Source organism: Juglans regia, chromosome 3 (genome assembly GCF_001411555.2).
Source record: "Juglans regia cultivar Chandler chromosome 3, Walnut 2.0, whole genome shotgun sequence".
In the NCBI taxonomy this organism is placed as follows: domain Eukaryota; kingdom Viridiplantae; phylum Streptophyta; class Magnoliopsida; order Fagales; family Juglandaceae; genus Juglans; species Juglans regia.
Window position 1 is genome coordinate 9474523 of NC_049903.1, and position 15377 is coordinate 9489899.

Genomic DNA, 15377 nt, shown 5'->3' on the forward strand with positions numbered 1-15377 from the left:
TAACCCTTTTTAAGTTCAAATCTTCAAACACACTCCATACCCTCACTGACAACAGCGACACAGTGGTGGGAGTGAACAAATGAGCTAAAATTGACAGACAGGAATCCCAGTTAAGGTTCCATTTTCTGATTTTTTTCTATATGCAGTATTATATTGTAGATTTGTGTATTAAAGTGTGAACTTTTCGCCCTCATTCTTTACCATGAAACCAGCAGAAAGCATTTTTATCCAATTTATCTATATATATATATATATATTGTGTGCTAGGATTCAATTTGTTTGGTTTAATTTGTTATTCTAGCAATATTTGCTTAAGGAGTCTACTGCCAAGTTAAAATTTAAGCTTTTTGAATTACTATATGCAGTGCTGTTTTAAAAAATAATATAAAAAAATATTAGCAGTCTTTCTATTTTGAGGCGAATTTGAGAGGCAAATGATGTTCTTAATTATAAGAGATCTAGAATTGCAAGTAAAGAGGGAGGCCCTTGATGTCTTTGATTATATATGCTTAGGAGTTGGCACTACATGGAAGTTACTAAGGCATGGAAAAGGTACCTGAATAATATCTAGACACTAAGGAGCAGACATTAAAAATAAAATAAAAAAACTAGTTTCTAATGATATGATTGGTATTTGACCTGATTGTTATTTTGGTGTTGTCATCAACAAAGTTTTCTTTATCCTTTGCTAAACGCACTCTGGATCAATCATTATGCTTCTATGAGGTCGAAGCCACACTGAAATTCTCAAATACTATAACAAATCCAGGACAATCCTTCTTAGGGTGACCAACCTACAACACAAAGGTCGGTTGTCCATCATTTGTACATATAACAATTTTTTTTATATATAATGATTAATATGTTGTACATCTAACATTTCTTATATATGTATGAATGATTAGAGATTATCATACTGCAAGTTCTTGAAGTGGGCATATTGTAATCAAGAGAATGTGCTCCAATTTCGAGAAAGAACAAATAAACTGTTAAGGAATGAGAGAGAACTCGAAAAGAGACTCGACGATGTCAAAAAGAGGGAGATTGAGCTCTATAAGAGATCGGATGAGATTGAAAAGAGAGAGATGCTACTATCCAATATAACCAAGGAGGTTCGGAAGAAGGAGTTTATGCTTGTTATACGTGAAGCTGAAATATCGCGTTCATGCACACTACTCCGAATGTATTGGGCTTTTGCATTTGTAGTTGGTTGTTGTATTGGACTCCATAGTTGATGTAGATATATTAAGTTCTTAGATTCTGCCTAAAGTTGGTGCTAACTTGTAATCTTAAACTCACTTTGGAGGTTGACCAATTTGTAAAACAGTTAAAGTAGAACACTAGAAATATTGGTAGTTTAGTGCCAATTGATAAGATTTCAATTTGCATTTGTAGTATTTAGAACTACTACTTTACCAAGTGCATTTGTAGTACTTGAACTGATTGTAGTTTGTAGTGCATTTGTAGTTTAGTGCTAACTTGTAATCTTAAAACTCCCAAAATTTGCATGTGTAGATTATTTAGTACTACTACTTTACTGAGTTCTTCAAGCTTTGGAATTAGGGTTTGCATGTGATGTTAGTACATCATAGATACATGAATTTGCTTCTTTGTTTGCTGGAATTATGGGCTGGCATGAATGACATGACAAAATCTAGTATTTGAATGTAGTGACTGTGTCATGAGCTGTGACAAAATTATAAATATATTCAATTTATAATTATAAACACAAACGAGCAAACTTCCACATGATATGAACTCGGAGCAGCACATCTCCGCAAGTGAGGCAACACGATATCAACCAAGAAAAATACCATAACGGGAGATCCTAAATTTGGACTTACTAAGAAAACGTTTCCCACTGCAAGGACAAATTATGGACACAAACCTGCCATAGCTTTTCTTTAAGCTTTCAGTCATTCAACTCTTCAAAATTTCAAATTTTAGAACATAAGAGCAAAATGTGAATCTGGTATTTGAAACTAAACAAAGGCCATACATCGAGATATGGCTATAAAAATCACAAGAGATAAGGGGTAATCACAGAAAACAATCATAGCATTATTAAACAAAGGCCATACATCGAGATCTGGCTGTAAAAATCACAAGAGGTAGAGGGTAATCACAGAGAACAATCATAGCACTATTAGAATTACATAAAATGAATTTTCATTTCCATACTTCTAGAGCACATATCATGCTCTGAAACAATTTGTTTACTAATATATCATTCATTTTTATCTCAAACTGAATATATCTTATAAGATTGGATTACAGCTAAAAACATTCAACAAAGATAGTTCAGTACCACTGCCTTTCATGATATCCATTTACATTTTACGTTGACCAATTTCTCCTAAATATAAATCAATTCTTCTTAACATTGCAATCTGCACCTCAAGTCCATCATGTGCAAGCAATCACTTTACCAGCTCTTTAGAGATCAAATACCAACAAATTCCTGCAAGTCCTGCAACCCTGTACACAACAAAATACCATTATGTTTTTACACTCAGGTAGTCAGATGTTTGCATGGACTGTACAAAGTTTAACAAACTTTTTTTTCCAAGGCATATAATATCCATCTCCGACACATCATGTTCCAATACTTGATAAGAAAATAAATATCACCTATTTTTAATGAACTCTTAACTCTAAAAGATGAAAGTATGAATCAATTATCTAAATCACATTTTGGTTTTGAAATGTCTCATACAGTTTTTATAGAACATATAATCTCATTAGAAGTCACTACAAAAAAAAATATAAACTATTCCTTTTGGGCAAGTTCTTGCCAGGGACTCTATCATGTGATGTAGTCGACCTCAATAGTTCTACAGAATTTCTATTTCAGAGTATACAGTTATAAAACTAGGGAGACAAGTTATAAAACCAGCATGTTCAAACCAGCAAGTTAGTAATGGAGTGAATCATGCAAGCTATAAATTTCTTATTCTCGTGGACTTTCGCTAATGGCCATGTCCTGTAAGTTTCCCCACCACTTCTCCATGCCCTTGCTGCTCACATTCTTCACCTCTCAACCATGAGCAACACCATCATCACGACCCCTATTCTCAATCTACGAAACTTAACACCCACAATCCCCATCCTCAAAACCCCTACCAAAATCATCAACGACGATCCCAAAACCAATGCTTCCAAGAAACCCATGGGACTGGCTCAATGCTTTCCTGTTTGCTTATCCGCTTGTGTTATACAAACCCATTTCCGTGCATTCCTTGTTCGCAGATCAAGAACTTTAAGACATCTCAAAGACCTCGCTGTCATCAAGTCCACTTTCAACTCGCTCAAATCCTCACTTTCCACTAAGACCCACTTCGATTGTGACGCTCTTTCTCACAAAGCAATGGATTTGCTTCTCAAGCTTGACACTATTCAGGAAAATAATACTTGGGTACATTTTATTTTGTTCAAAATTTCATCATGTTCGTCTTTATTTAAGGGATAATTAGACAAAGCTCCCTCAAAACCTGATTTTTAAATATATGGGTTTTGTTTGCAGGGTGGAAACCCAATGATTAGGGAATGGAAGAGGTCGATTAGCAGAGATTTTCTTGGAGTTCATGGATTAGGTTTCAGTAAAAAAGCATGACCGTAGGGGTGTAAATTCAAACCGAAAAATCGGTCCGGTCCGGGACCGGTTCTTAGAATGTGAAAACCAGCTGATTTCGGTCTGATTCTTGTTTTATAATTTTTTGGACCGAACCGGACCGAACTGGACCGGTTGATAAAAAAAATATATAAAAAAATAATATTTATATTATTGTATATATAAGTTTTATACAAAATATTATATATATTAATATATATAAGTTTTATATATTATGTATAATTATAAATTTTTATGTGAAAATTTTATATATAATATATATAATTATATATATTCGTATATGAAATAATTTCTTATTATAATTTATAAATTATTACATAAAATATTAATACTAATATATAAGTTTATAACTAATACTAATATTAAATATATAGTTTATAACTAATACTAATATATAACTTATAATTATACCAATAGTCTATTAAATGTATTACAAATATCTCTATATATATATAAAAAGTCTATGAAACGGAATTTTTTTGTTTTAAGAGAATATGCTGGTTTTCATTAACTTTCCCTCTGTTTGTAATAATTACATAATACAGGGATACAATTGTATTTTCCTTTACATTCTGTTTGTGGCTACTTTTATGGTTTCTATTAGTTTCTATTCCACTATTAATATCTTTAAATATGCTAATAAAGCAGATTTATTATAATAATAAATCATGGATTCAATTTTCAATTTGAAAATACGTTATAATAGAAAAACAGATTTATGTAGATTTATCTTTTTGTATTCATTATAATAGGAAAGCATTATAATAATTTACAAATAGTCTATCTTTCAACAGCTTTCAATTTTGTTTAAAGAAAGTACAAAAATATTTTTCCTCCCAAGTTTAATTTCAAAATAATGCACATTTAGTCTTATCGGTACCACTTTTTTTTTTTTGTTTTTCCCTGCATATTCTAGAAATGCTGTAAAGATAGATATTTTGGTATGCAATGATCAATTTTGCTTGTAATGTTTATTTATAGGATTATGTTAAAGTTTCTATTAATACTCTTTTTTTCTATAATATATCGCAGAGTATAATTATTTATAAATTACATAAACATTACATTATTATTTAATTAACCTAAAACATTATGCCCTTAATAATAAAAAAAATAATTCTTAACAAAAAAATTAAACATAAATTAAGCAAACGTGCATTGACATAGTATATATATATTATCATTTTAAAAAAAGCACATCTAAAAGAATTAAATATTAATTAAATAAGTAAAGGCCAAACGGCGCCGTTTTCGGCCTAAATCGCCGTTTCCGCCTCTCGTCTCTCACTTCTCAGATTTGAGACTACACAGCCACTGCACTCTGCTCTCGCCTCTCACTCTCTCTGCTCTCGTGCCGTCGTGCGCTCAGTGGCTCACTCTCTCGTGACTCGTCTGTGACTCTGCCTCCGCCTCGGCTCAGTGAGTAGTCCCTCGTCTCTAACGCTCTCGTCTCTCGCTCTCAGTCTCAACTCTCTCAACTCTCTCAACTCTCCCGACTCTCACAACTCAACTCTCCCGTGTCTCACTCTCTCGCGTCTTTCAACTCTCTCGTCTGTCGTCTCTCTTCTCTCAACTCTCTCGGCCCCTGTCTCTCTGCCGATCTGCCCCCACGGTAAGTTTTTTTTTTTTTTTTTTTAAATTACATACTAGGATTTTTGTGATTGGGTTTTGTGATATTAGGGTTTTTGTGATTGGGTTTTGTGATATTGGGATTTTTGTGAATCTGTGACTGTGATTGCCAATTGGATTTTCAGTTTTGTGATGAATCCGAAATTTAGGATTTTTTGTAATTGTGTTTATTATTGTGTTTGTGATATTAGGGTTTTTGTGATATTAGGGTTTTTGTGATTGGGTTTTGTGATATTGGGATTTTTGTGAATCTGTGACTGTGATTGCCGATTGGATTTTCATTTTTGTGATATTAGGGTTTTTGAATCCGAAATTTCGGATTTTTTGTAATTGTGTTTTTTATTGTGTTTGTGATATTAGGGTTTTGTGATTGAGTTTGTGAAATTGATTAGAATGTAGGGTTTTCAGTTTTGTGATATTAGGGTTTTGTGATTGGGTTTGTGAAATTGATTAGAATGTAGGGTTTTCAGTTTTGTAGTAAAACAGATTTTTTATTGAAGTAGTTTTTAGTAAAGCAGATTTTTTTAGTAAAAGTTAAAACAAATTTTTTTAATAAAAGTATAAAACAGATTTTTTTAAATCAGTTTTATTTATTTATTTATTTAATTTTATAAACAAATTTTTAATGACAAACTGTGAAACTTACATTTTAAAAAAACCGAAAAACCGGACTAAATCGAAAACTAGAAGTACCGGTTTAGGAGGGTAACCGGTGCGTAATCGGTTTTGAAAAATACAAAACCGGTACATACTGGTTCGGTCCTAGATTTTTTTAAAACCGGACCGGACCAGACCGGCTACACTCCTAGGCATGGGCTTCGGGAGGGAATCGCTAGGGAGATGGGAGTTGAGGGGCTTCGACTCGGGATGCACTTTGTTTCATAGATGAGGGGTCTTCGTCGAGCTAGGGAACGAGAGGGAACAAAGTGAGAGGGAACGGTTTGCATCACACGTATGGTCACTATGGTGTGGGGAGTGTGCGTTGGTAGACCGGTTGTTACCAAGAATATTTCAAATCGAAACTATGCCGTTTCCCTTCCTTAGCCAGGTGACGTCGTTTTTGCCCATCAAAGGCTTGCCAATGTTGCGCAGTTTTGAGCCCCTGAAGACCAAACTCGCCCAGTCCCGAACTCCTCTTCACTTCGCATACTTCAAACTTCCAGCCTCATACCTAGAAAGCCTAAAGTTCCCGTCTTTGCCTCCATAGATTCCCAAACTCGGAGACACCTAACAGCATCTCTGCCCTCATGAGTCATGGATTCACCTCTTGAGCCGTTCTCGTCACACACACACCATTTCCGGCCTCACCTCTCTTCCTCACTCTCTCACCGTCTCACGCAGCCCTCCCATCTCTCACGCAGCCGGCAGCCCCTCTCTCACGTCTCTCTGCTTCGACGGTAATTTTTCTTGAGGATCTTTATTTGTCTAACGTCAATGCTCAATAGTGAAGTATTGAAGCTCTGTTTGTTTAATCTGCAATGATATGTTTGGGTTGCGGACTTCCTAGTTTTTTTTGTCTAAGGACCACGTTAGCCTAAAGCTCTGTTTGTTTTGTTTGATTAAGCATATGAGATTCTGAGTTGAATGAAAGCTTTCAAGTGGCTTTGCTCCATTGCATATCATTTGTTTTAAACTGTGAAGGCTCAATAAAATTAATAAACCCACTATAATATATATATATATATATTCTAGCATATATAAACCCACTATAGCATAGGGATGTTTATAGTTAAAAGAATGGTTGTACTTGGTCTTTGACACTGAATGAAGCAAAATATAGTAGTTGGACAGGTTGCCTGCATTAAGCTCCCCACCTTTGGTTTAGTTTTTAATAATTATATAGTTATAGCTGCTATTATTAAGATGTTTATTTTTGTTACTACATATACGGACCGGAAACCGGTAAAACATGAAGTACCAGTTTAGGAGGGTAACTGGCGCATAATCGGTTTTGGAAAATGTAAAACCGGTACATACCGGTTCGGTCCTAAATTTTGTCCAAAACCGGACCTAACTGGACCGGTTACACCCCTAGTGTTTGGATTTGTTTACTCATACCCACCCTCTGTTCGTTGCCGTAAGATTGTGTATATGGGTATGGTTTTATTTGTGAATCCTTAAAATTCTCAACAGATTGTGTTTATTTTTGTAGAAATCCGAGTGTTAATTTTTGTAATGGCCCGACGAATTTTTATTATCTTCTTTAGATATACACGTATTAGATTTTGTTTTTAGATTTGATTTGCTTTCGTGTATATGGGTATGATTTATTTAGTGAATTTCTAGAAATTTGAAGGGATTTTCTTTGGATTTGCCTTGGTTTCGTCTATGTGGGTATGAATTTTTGGCTGAAGTTGAACAAATTCAAACAAAGTGTCGGTTTGAATTTGGTCTCAAACATAAGGGTAAAACAGGACATAAAAGGAAGACAAAAAAACACTATTGCTTTCTGCATTGGCACTTTTTTTTTTGGAACTTACATTGGCACTTTTAATATAGAGTAGATATAATATATTTATTTATTTATTTACCAGACAACACAACGCCGTTCGATAACCTCGGTCCTCGTGCTGCTGAGTCCCAAAAGGTTGCAAATTGTAATGAGCTGCGCTTGCCGCTCTATTCTACGATATCTCAATGGAAACTCAGAGCTTGCTTTCAGGGTTTTGCACAGACCCAACAATATTTTCATCGTTTCGAAATGCCAAAAATCCATTATTTTTTGCGCCATCTCCTTCTTCGGTATCTTTTTCTCAGCGCCCTGAATGGGTCTCCTACACAACCCCTCAGTCTTCTCCGCAAAGGGCATGGTCTAAGCAGAGATTGAATTGTACTAATCGTGTAGAAAATGTAGGGGATTCTATTTCACATGGGAAAGATTTGGAAAACGGGGTTGGAAGGAAAAAGCTTGCAATCTTCGTCTCCGGTGGAGGGTCGAACTTCAGGTCCATTCACGAAGCTTCTCTTCGAGGATCAATTCTTGGAGATGTAGTTGTTTTGGTCACAAACAAACGAGGTTTCATTTCTATCTTTGGTACCCAGTCTATCCTCATTTCGATTGTGCTGTGGGACTATATCATCTTTTCAATTCTTGATGAACAGTAATTTATTGGGGGTTTCCTCTGAACTAATAAGGCTCTTTTTTTTTTTTTTTTTCCAGCAGTTTACTCTGCAATTTACTTGGCAAATCATGTTTTATTTTTTATGATTAATCCGTAAGTTGCTCATAATCACATGATATACAAGCATATTTCTTAAGTCTAAAAGGTCCTTAATTACTGGGGTAGACCTGGACGATGGTTTCTTGTGCTCTCTTATTTCAATTTACAATGTGGCATCTGTAGTCACATAGTATGACTGGTCCTTGTGCTTCTGCTTCTTAAGTATGTCATACCTATGTTTAGTCCGGATTAGATTTTTTTTTTTTCGTGTAGCTGGATCTCTTCACTCTTAATGGAGTAGTTCCTGTTTGGTTTTATTGTGCTTGCTGTTTTTAAGAAAAAAATGAGTCCGATATTAAACTTTGAGACTTGCTCCAGATTGTAGCTATATAATTTCCTTGACAGGTGTTTGGAGCAAGTTCCAACTTATAGATGGAACATGGGCTTTGCTTACTAATCTAACGTGATATTTAAGAACAGAAAGTGACTTGCAGACCGTGGGACTGTAATGTATATAAACCCTTGCTTTGAAGGGTGTATGTATTCATACATGTTCTTAACCCTCCATATCGCAGGCTGTGGAGGTGCAGAGTATGCAAAAGATAAGGGCATACCAGTTGTTTTGTTCCCCAAATCAAAAGACGAACCTGATGGACTCTCTCCAAGCGAACTTGTATCTGCACTTAGGTCAGCCTCTCTTCCCAAAAGTGGATGATTTAGATTTTTCTCTCTTTTTAATTTCGAATTTATGAATGCTGAATCCTATTTGTTGTTAATACACTAAATAAAAGGGTTCACAATTTTATCTTAGCTAGGTGTTTTTATGCATAAACCCAAGTGAGTTTATTTATTGCCGTAAACATTTTACATTCTATGGGTAATTAAATTTAAGAAATTGTGTAAAAAAACTATTCAATAAAGGAAAATACCATCTGTTGTGATTGTCACTTGTGAAAAAATTCTTTTGGACAAAGGCTTAATGATGGTGTTCCTTTTAGGCAATCCTTGAGATAGTTACTTTTTCTTTCTGATTGCCCTTGGTTGATTTTATGTATGTTGTTTAAAACTCATTCTTAATCCAAACAACATTTTAAATGTATCAAATACTTTCTTAGGGATGGAAGATATCTTTAAGTTCGTCTCATAGGATTGTAGCGTGTCTGTCTGGTACTTGAAAGTATTGTTACTGTATGTAAGCGCTGCTAATTACTTGATCATATGCACTCACATTGCAAGAGGGTTCTATGTGGTACTCAGTTTTGCACAAATACTGTTAATCGTTTGCCAAGTTTAGTTCTTTCACCAGTGGTTTGGAAGTATGAAAAAATAAAAAGAAACATTTTCCACTATCATGTTTTTAGGAAACAGAAGATGGCTGCGATATATATCCTTCTTCAGTTACTGTAGTTAAAAGATTCCTGCTGCTTGCAAGTGTTTTGTTTAAATTTCACATGCTAAGGAAATATGTGAATGGAGCTATAATGTGTGGTTTTAATGTTTATCATTCCAGGAAATTGTAACATGAAATAGTATCCCTGAGAACATTTCTATGCGGTTTCTTATTATTTAAGTGACACATTTGTCCTTTCCAAGTACAAAGAGAGGAAAAAGAGGAAACTAAAAAGTTTGATTTGCTGAAATGGTACTGAACAATTTTAACATTTAATGTCTCATCTTAATCAGGAGATTTGAGGTTGACTTTATAATCTTGGCTGGATATCTAAAACTTATACCGTTGGAGTTGATCCGAGCTTATCATAGATCCATAGTAAACATCCATCCATCACTCCTTCCAGCTTTTGGAGGCAAAGGCTATTATGGTATGAAGGTGCACAAGGCAGTCATTGCTTCTGGAGCAAGGTAGATTTCAGCATTTGATGAAGTATATCTAATCTAAAAAAATATTCTATCTGGACTAACCATAATTCAGTCCATTTTGTTGAACTTTCTAATTTCATTTGATTAGTGTATATGAAGAGGTCATGATATTAGGTTTCATCCCTTTTTCTTGGTTAGATACTCAGGTCCAACAATACATTTTGTCGATGAGCACTATGACACAGGTCGTATCCTTGCTCAAAGTGTTGTCCCCGTGCTTGCCAATGACACTGCGGAGGAGCTGGCAGCAAGAGTTCTTCAGGAGGTAATGACCTTTGTTTTCATTTTTCTGAATCACGAATGTGATCTTTGCAATGAAATTGAGAAAACCTGAATCATGAGTCATTTCTGAGAGTTTTAAACCAGGGACAATGGTAATACCAAATTCTGGAATTTCTTTGGAAAATTGCTTTATGAATGACTCCTATTGAATCAAATAATAGAATAGCCTCTAAAATCACTGAACCTTTTATCCATGATTGTTTGGATCCCTGCTGTCTTTTGAAGGAGAAGTACCGGTATTGGATGATATATATATATTTTTTTTGAACGGGTATTTGGATGATATAATTTAGGTTTTTCTTGTTTTTTTTTTTAATAAGTAATAGAAGATTTTATTAAAAATATAGGTTTCTTTCTTATAAAAAAAAATGGAATTCTTGTCCTGCAGCGCATGATAAAGTTACAATCTGAGTTGATTGCCTTTTCGTGATGTCTTTAATTTTAATTTAGGAACATCGGCTGTATGTGGAGGTGACAGCAGCATTATGTGAAGAGCGGATAATTTGGAGGGAAGATGGTGTTCCTCTCATCCGTTGCAAAGAAAACCCCAGCCATTACAGGTAGCATAACCAACATCAGCAATCTCTGCTTTTGGTAAGGCTCGTGATTCCAATATATCACCCTTGCCTTGTCTTTATACAATGCCCTACTTGAGTACATTCAAATATCCAAAACTGAGAAGCACTCCTACCCAGCCAATATATATATATATATATAGAGAGAGAGAGAGAGAGAGAGAGAGAGAGAGAGAGAGAGAGAGAGAAGCCAATTTATGGAGCCTGGTTACTGATCCATTATATGTGGATGAACTGCCTTGCAAGTATTTTTTGTAATGTTGGCTATTTTTATACTAGCCGGACACAGTGACAGGCGGCGTTTTCTGACTGGTAAATGAGCTTAGAACTTCGGAATTGATTTATTTGACTTTGATTCATCTTCTTTTCAGAGATGATTATATAAATTCATCGTGTTTGCAAGCAAGCTCTTGCATTGGGACTTCCTACATTAATTTCTGCACAATCCTATATGGGATAAATAGTCTTTAAGCGGATGTATGTGTCAGTCATGTATCGAGTATGAATATGATATGGTTCTTCTGTTCCAAAACCAGAAATAGCCCTCTCTCTTGATGAAAATACCCCACAAAATGTATTAATTACGCTTAAAAATAACATTGATAAAAACAGAACTCAATGCCAATATTTATTCACATGTTGCAGAATAGACTATGCTACAAAACCCACTGATGCTGGACAAGAGGCAACAAAAATCCGTAGAAGGACGTAATGATCATTCCCTAAAGAAGAAAAAATTGAAATATCCTATAGCTTACGCTTCCACACAATTTACGTCCCCAACCACTGCAATGCACCAAACCATCAAAAAGACACACGTATATACATATTACACACAGATATATATATATATATATAAATAATGATAGTAACTTAAAAATTATTCTACATTTAACGACTGCATGCCCATGCCACTGCCCTCTAGAGCTGCAGTCAAATGCCCAACTCTTAACCCAACTTTACTTGCAAAATCGACTCTGCAATGGTAAGATATCGCAGGCAAGGCCTCAAACCCAACCGATCGTTTTCCGGCAACAGCATGGTTGTCAGATCGTGCTTTCCCTGTCGGAACTTCGTTTGTTGTCCGCTTATAAGAACCAAACCATTTGAACTGCATGTACCCGTTTCTTCTCCATGGTGGTACGTGCATGTCGGAGCTCTTCATGGACTTCTTTATAGCCCTGCACATAAGCCTCACCACCTGCTTGAGATCTTCCACTGTACCCACAAATATGGGTGGAAAAACATCCAGCAACGATGTGTATGGATCCGTCGGACGAGCAATTTCGAATTCTCTGGCTAGCAAAACTTCGACAATGTATCTGTTCCCAGATATATTGATATCAATGTACTCGTAATCCCCAGCTGGGAACCGTCCGCTTTTCGCCCATTTGGATTTGCAAATGCCTGCATATACAAAATGGGATTCATATTCATCATCAGGACAAATCATGAGGATGTATCCTTGTGAAATCTTCCATGTGTATGCTGAAATCTGAATTCTTAAATAAATATACTTATTAATTTGTCTCATCGTCAGATACTAAGCAACATATGGCAACTTCTTTAGTTATGCATGGAGCATTGCATACAAATAAGAAAGTAATTACTAGATTTGGTCACAAATCGTGGAGGCATATAAGGTGAGACACGCATAACTCAGCTTAGACATTTCACATACTCACCAGCATCGAAACCTCTGTCACGTAGGCGAGCCATCAATTGTCGTTTAAAAGCCGGGGACGACCTGTCGCCGATCAGCCCGCGGCTTGCGTGTCTTGTTTCAGCACCAATCTTATGCTTTAAATCGTTGTGATGATCACCATCGGCACCGTCGTCGTCACAACCAAACAGGTCCCGCAGCATTTCCTTGGTCTCGGAATCAGACGAATCCGGCGAGTACTCTGCATGGTTTTGTTCCTTTTCAAGCTCTACCTCTTTGTCATCTCCATCAACTTCGCCATCTCTTTCGATGAAAGAATTCACAAGATCGGACAAATCGGCAGGACTCTCAGGCGAGTGCTCACTCCCGCTGCTCTCGCAGAGGCCCACCCTTGACACGTCCTGTAACGCCGCCGCTACCCACTCAAACCTCACGGGGATCCTAGCTGCCATTAAAGTTGTTAACCCGGGAAACTTCTTTCCAATCCCGGCCTCGTCTCTCAAATATCTATGCGAGTCTTATTTTCTTTTCACTTTTGTATGGTTCTCCAGCCCTTTTGAGAGAGAATGATGTGAAGGGCAGAGACAGTGAACGGATCATATACTTATAGACATATAATCACATGTACAGACGGAAACAGAGAATGAGAAGTGGCTTGTGGTGACGTTTACATAAGAAGACAATATTGTCTCGGTATAATAATGTATAAAGATGACGAGATGGATAAATAATGGAATGTAAACGCCGTTACCTATATATATATATATATATATGTATGTATGCATGTATAGAGAGAGTGAGTGTGTGTGTGTGTTATAATTGCACTAGCATGCATGTAGCCTTAAATTTGGCTCTATATAAATGGATGAATATGGCTGGTTTTGCGTCCTGGTTCGAGTTTGTTTCTATGGTTATAGGATACATATATTAGGATTGTGTGCGTGAGGTTAAGGACGCCATGCATTCAGGGGATTAATCTCATTGTTAATCAGCAGTAGTTAATATCAAATTAAGTATCAATTCAATGGACCCCAATTAATGGGTCTTGTTAATTTGTCTAGCTGTTTTAGCATTATATATACAGAATCGGAACTTATACCCTGAACAATTTGTCACATCAATATTGTAGTAAAACAAGTAAACAAAAACTCATGATCATGGCTTGGGGACTTGTAGTCGAATATCCTAGACACCAGATTTGAATGGAATTTATAATTAAAAGGAAAATAAATGCTGTGATGACTTCTTTGGACATATTCTGTTGAGTAATAAAAATAGACCAATTTATGAAACTTCTTATCTAGATATGGGAATCAAGTAAATTCGAAGTTTGGAAATATTTTAAGATAAAAATGATAAAGAGATATTCTGGTTTGAAAAAATCTATTTTTAATATTCTTTTTTATTATAAACAATGATCAATATTAAATAAAAATGAAGTAAAATATTAAAATTAAAATATTAAATAAATAAAAATGTAATTTTTTTTTCTTATAATATAATTATTATAAGTTAGTGATTCTTTTTCCTTGTTTTTAACTGATCGTTGGCCTCGAATCGAATTAGCTTTATATCTAAATTTTATAAAAAATAATTTAAAAGTGCTGGGCCGCTGGCCTCCTAATTCCTTAAATTATCTTTCTAGCTATCTAAATTTTGGCAGAAACACGAGAGGAACCCGCATCAGCTAATTAGTTGAAGGGTAAATTTTAGGATAAATATTCTAGTTAAAAAATAATTATATAAAAGTAATTTTACAAATTAATATGATATGATGTGGTTCGTTAAATTATATAATTATTTTTATTATAAAATGAATTGACGAATCACATAAAATTATATCAAATTTATTTTTATGTAATTTTTTTGGGAGGATATGACTCAAATTTTAGAATTACAGAGCATTAATATTGGTCTATGCATATGCATATACAAAATCACCTCTTTTGCATAACCATTTTGTCATTTAAGCAAAATTTTCACATTAACTTATGTATATTTGAGACAAAATAATAAAAAAATATTATTATTTTATTATTATTAATTTTTTGCTAAAATAAATTATTTTATATATATTTTACAATTAGCATCCACTACATACATTTGACATTAATAATACAAATATAATAATAAAAAAATATAATTTTTTATATATTATATTAAAAATATAATAAAATGAAAAATATATATATAATATATTATAATAATAAAATAAATGTGCAAGTGAAGGTTTGTTGTGTTGTTGAAAGAGAGAGAAAATAAAAGTATTGAGAGAGAGAGTAGGAGGAGAGATAAATAATGATTAAAATATATTTTGTAGAGTGAATAATAGTTATTCAAATTTAGATAAGTACGGTTTATAATTAGTTAAATATTTGAATATGTATTAATTAATGTAAAAAAATTTAAAGTTATATTATGTAAATATGAGTTTACGTATAGCTAGATATCTATAGACCAATATGGATCCTCTGAGTATGCATGTTCCTCACATTTGAGTAGCAATTTGTCACATCTGCATGCATTTCCAGCTGACGCCGTTGAAACGGCAGCCATGC

General features: G+C 34.7%; 2 protein-coding genes and 1 long non-coding RNA gene across 6 annotated transcripts; 2 read left to right on the plus strand and 1 right to left on the minus strand.

The window, feature by feature from the left end:
• Positions 1-280: 280 nt before the first annotated feature.
• On the plus strand, positions 281-1374 carry LOC108984675. Its single transcript, XR_001995059.2, has 2 exons — positions 281-807; positions 906-1374. It is a non-coding gene; the product is annotated as an uncharacterized LOC108984675 (long non-coding RNA).
• A 3548-nt stretch (positions 1375-4922) lies between these two features.
• On the plus strand, positions 4923-11514 carry LOC109021278 (phosphoribosylglycinamide formyltransferase, chloroplastic). Of its 4 annotated transcripts, none has more exons than XM_035688376.1 (6): positions 4923-5243; positions 7795-8276; positions 8997-9108; positions 10105-10281; positions 10438-10564; positions 11032-11514. In XM_035688376.1, exons 2-6 carry the CDS (start codon positions 7898-7900, stop codon positions 11143-11145), a joined length of 909 nt encoding a protein of 302 aa, XP_035544269.1. In that variant the 5' UTR covers positions 4923-5243; positions 7795-7897; the 3' UTR covers positions 11146-11514. The 4 variants fall into 4 exon arrangements, with proteins under 4 accessions (XP_035544269.1, XP_035544266.1, XP_035544265.1 ...); XM_035688373.1 differs by having other exon boundaries at positions 5148-5243; positions 7795-8294; XM_035688372.1 differs by lacking the exon at positions 4923-5243 and adding an exon at positions 6044-6657 and having other exon boundaries at positions 7795-8294.
• A 312-nt stretch (positions 11515-11826) lies between these two features.
• On the minus strand, positions 11827-13364 carry LOC109021277. The gene is made up of 2 exons (XM_019003879.2): positions 12842-13364; positions 11827-12563 (listed from the first exon to the last, which is right to left on the minus strand). The coding sequence occupies exons 1-2, from the start codon at positions 13269-13271 to the stop codon at positions 12037-12039; spliced, it is 957 nt and encodes a 318-aa protein (XP_018859424.2). The 5' UTR covers positions 13272-13364; the 3' UTR covers positions 11827-12036.
• Between the last annotated feature and the right edge of the window lie 2013 nt (positions 13365-15377).

Coding starts and splice junctions, on each gene's coding strand:
- LOC109021278 (XM_035688373.1), top strand. CDS start 7,898: ATGGAAACTCAGAGCTTGCTTTCAGGGTTTTGCACAGACCCAACAATA. Junction 8,295..8,996: donor AGGTTTCATTTCTATCTTTG/GTACCCAGTCTA, acceptor TCCATATCGCAG/GCTGTGGAGGTGCAGAGTAT. Junction 10,565..11,031: donor CAGCAAGAGTTCTTCAGGAG/GTAATGACCTTT, acceptor ATTTTAATTTAG/GAACATCGGCTGTATGTGGA.
- LOC109021277 (XM_019003879.2), bottom strand. CDS start 13,271: ATGGCAGCTAGGATCCCCGTGAGGTTTGAGTGGGTAGCGGCGGCGTTA. Junction 12,564..12,841: donor TGACAGAGGTTTCGATGCTG/GTGAGTATGTGA, acceptor TTGTATATGCAG/GCATTTGCAAATCCAAATGG.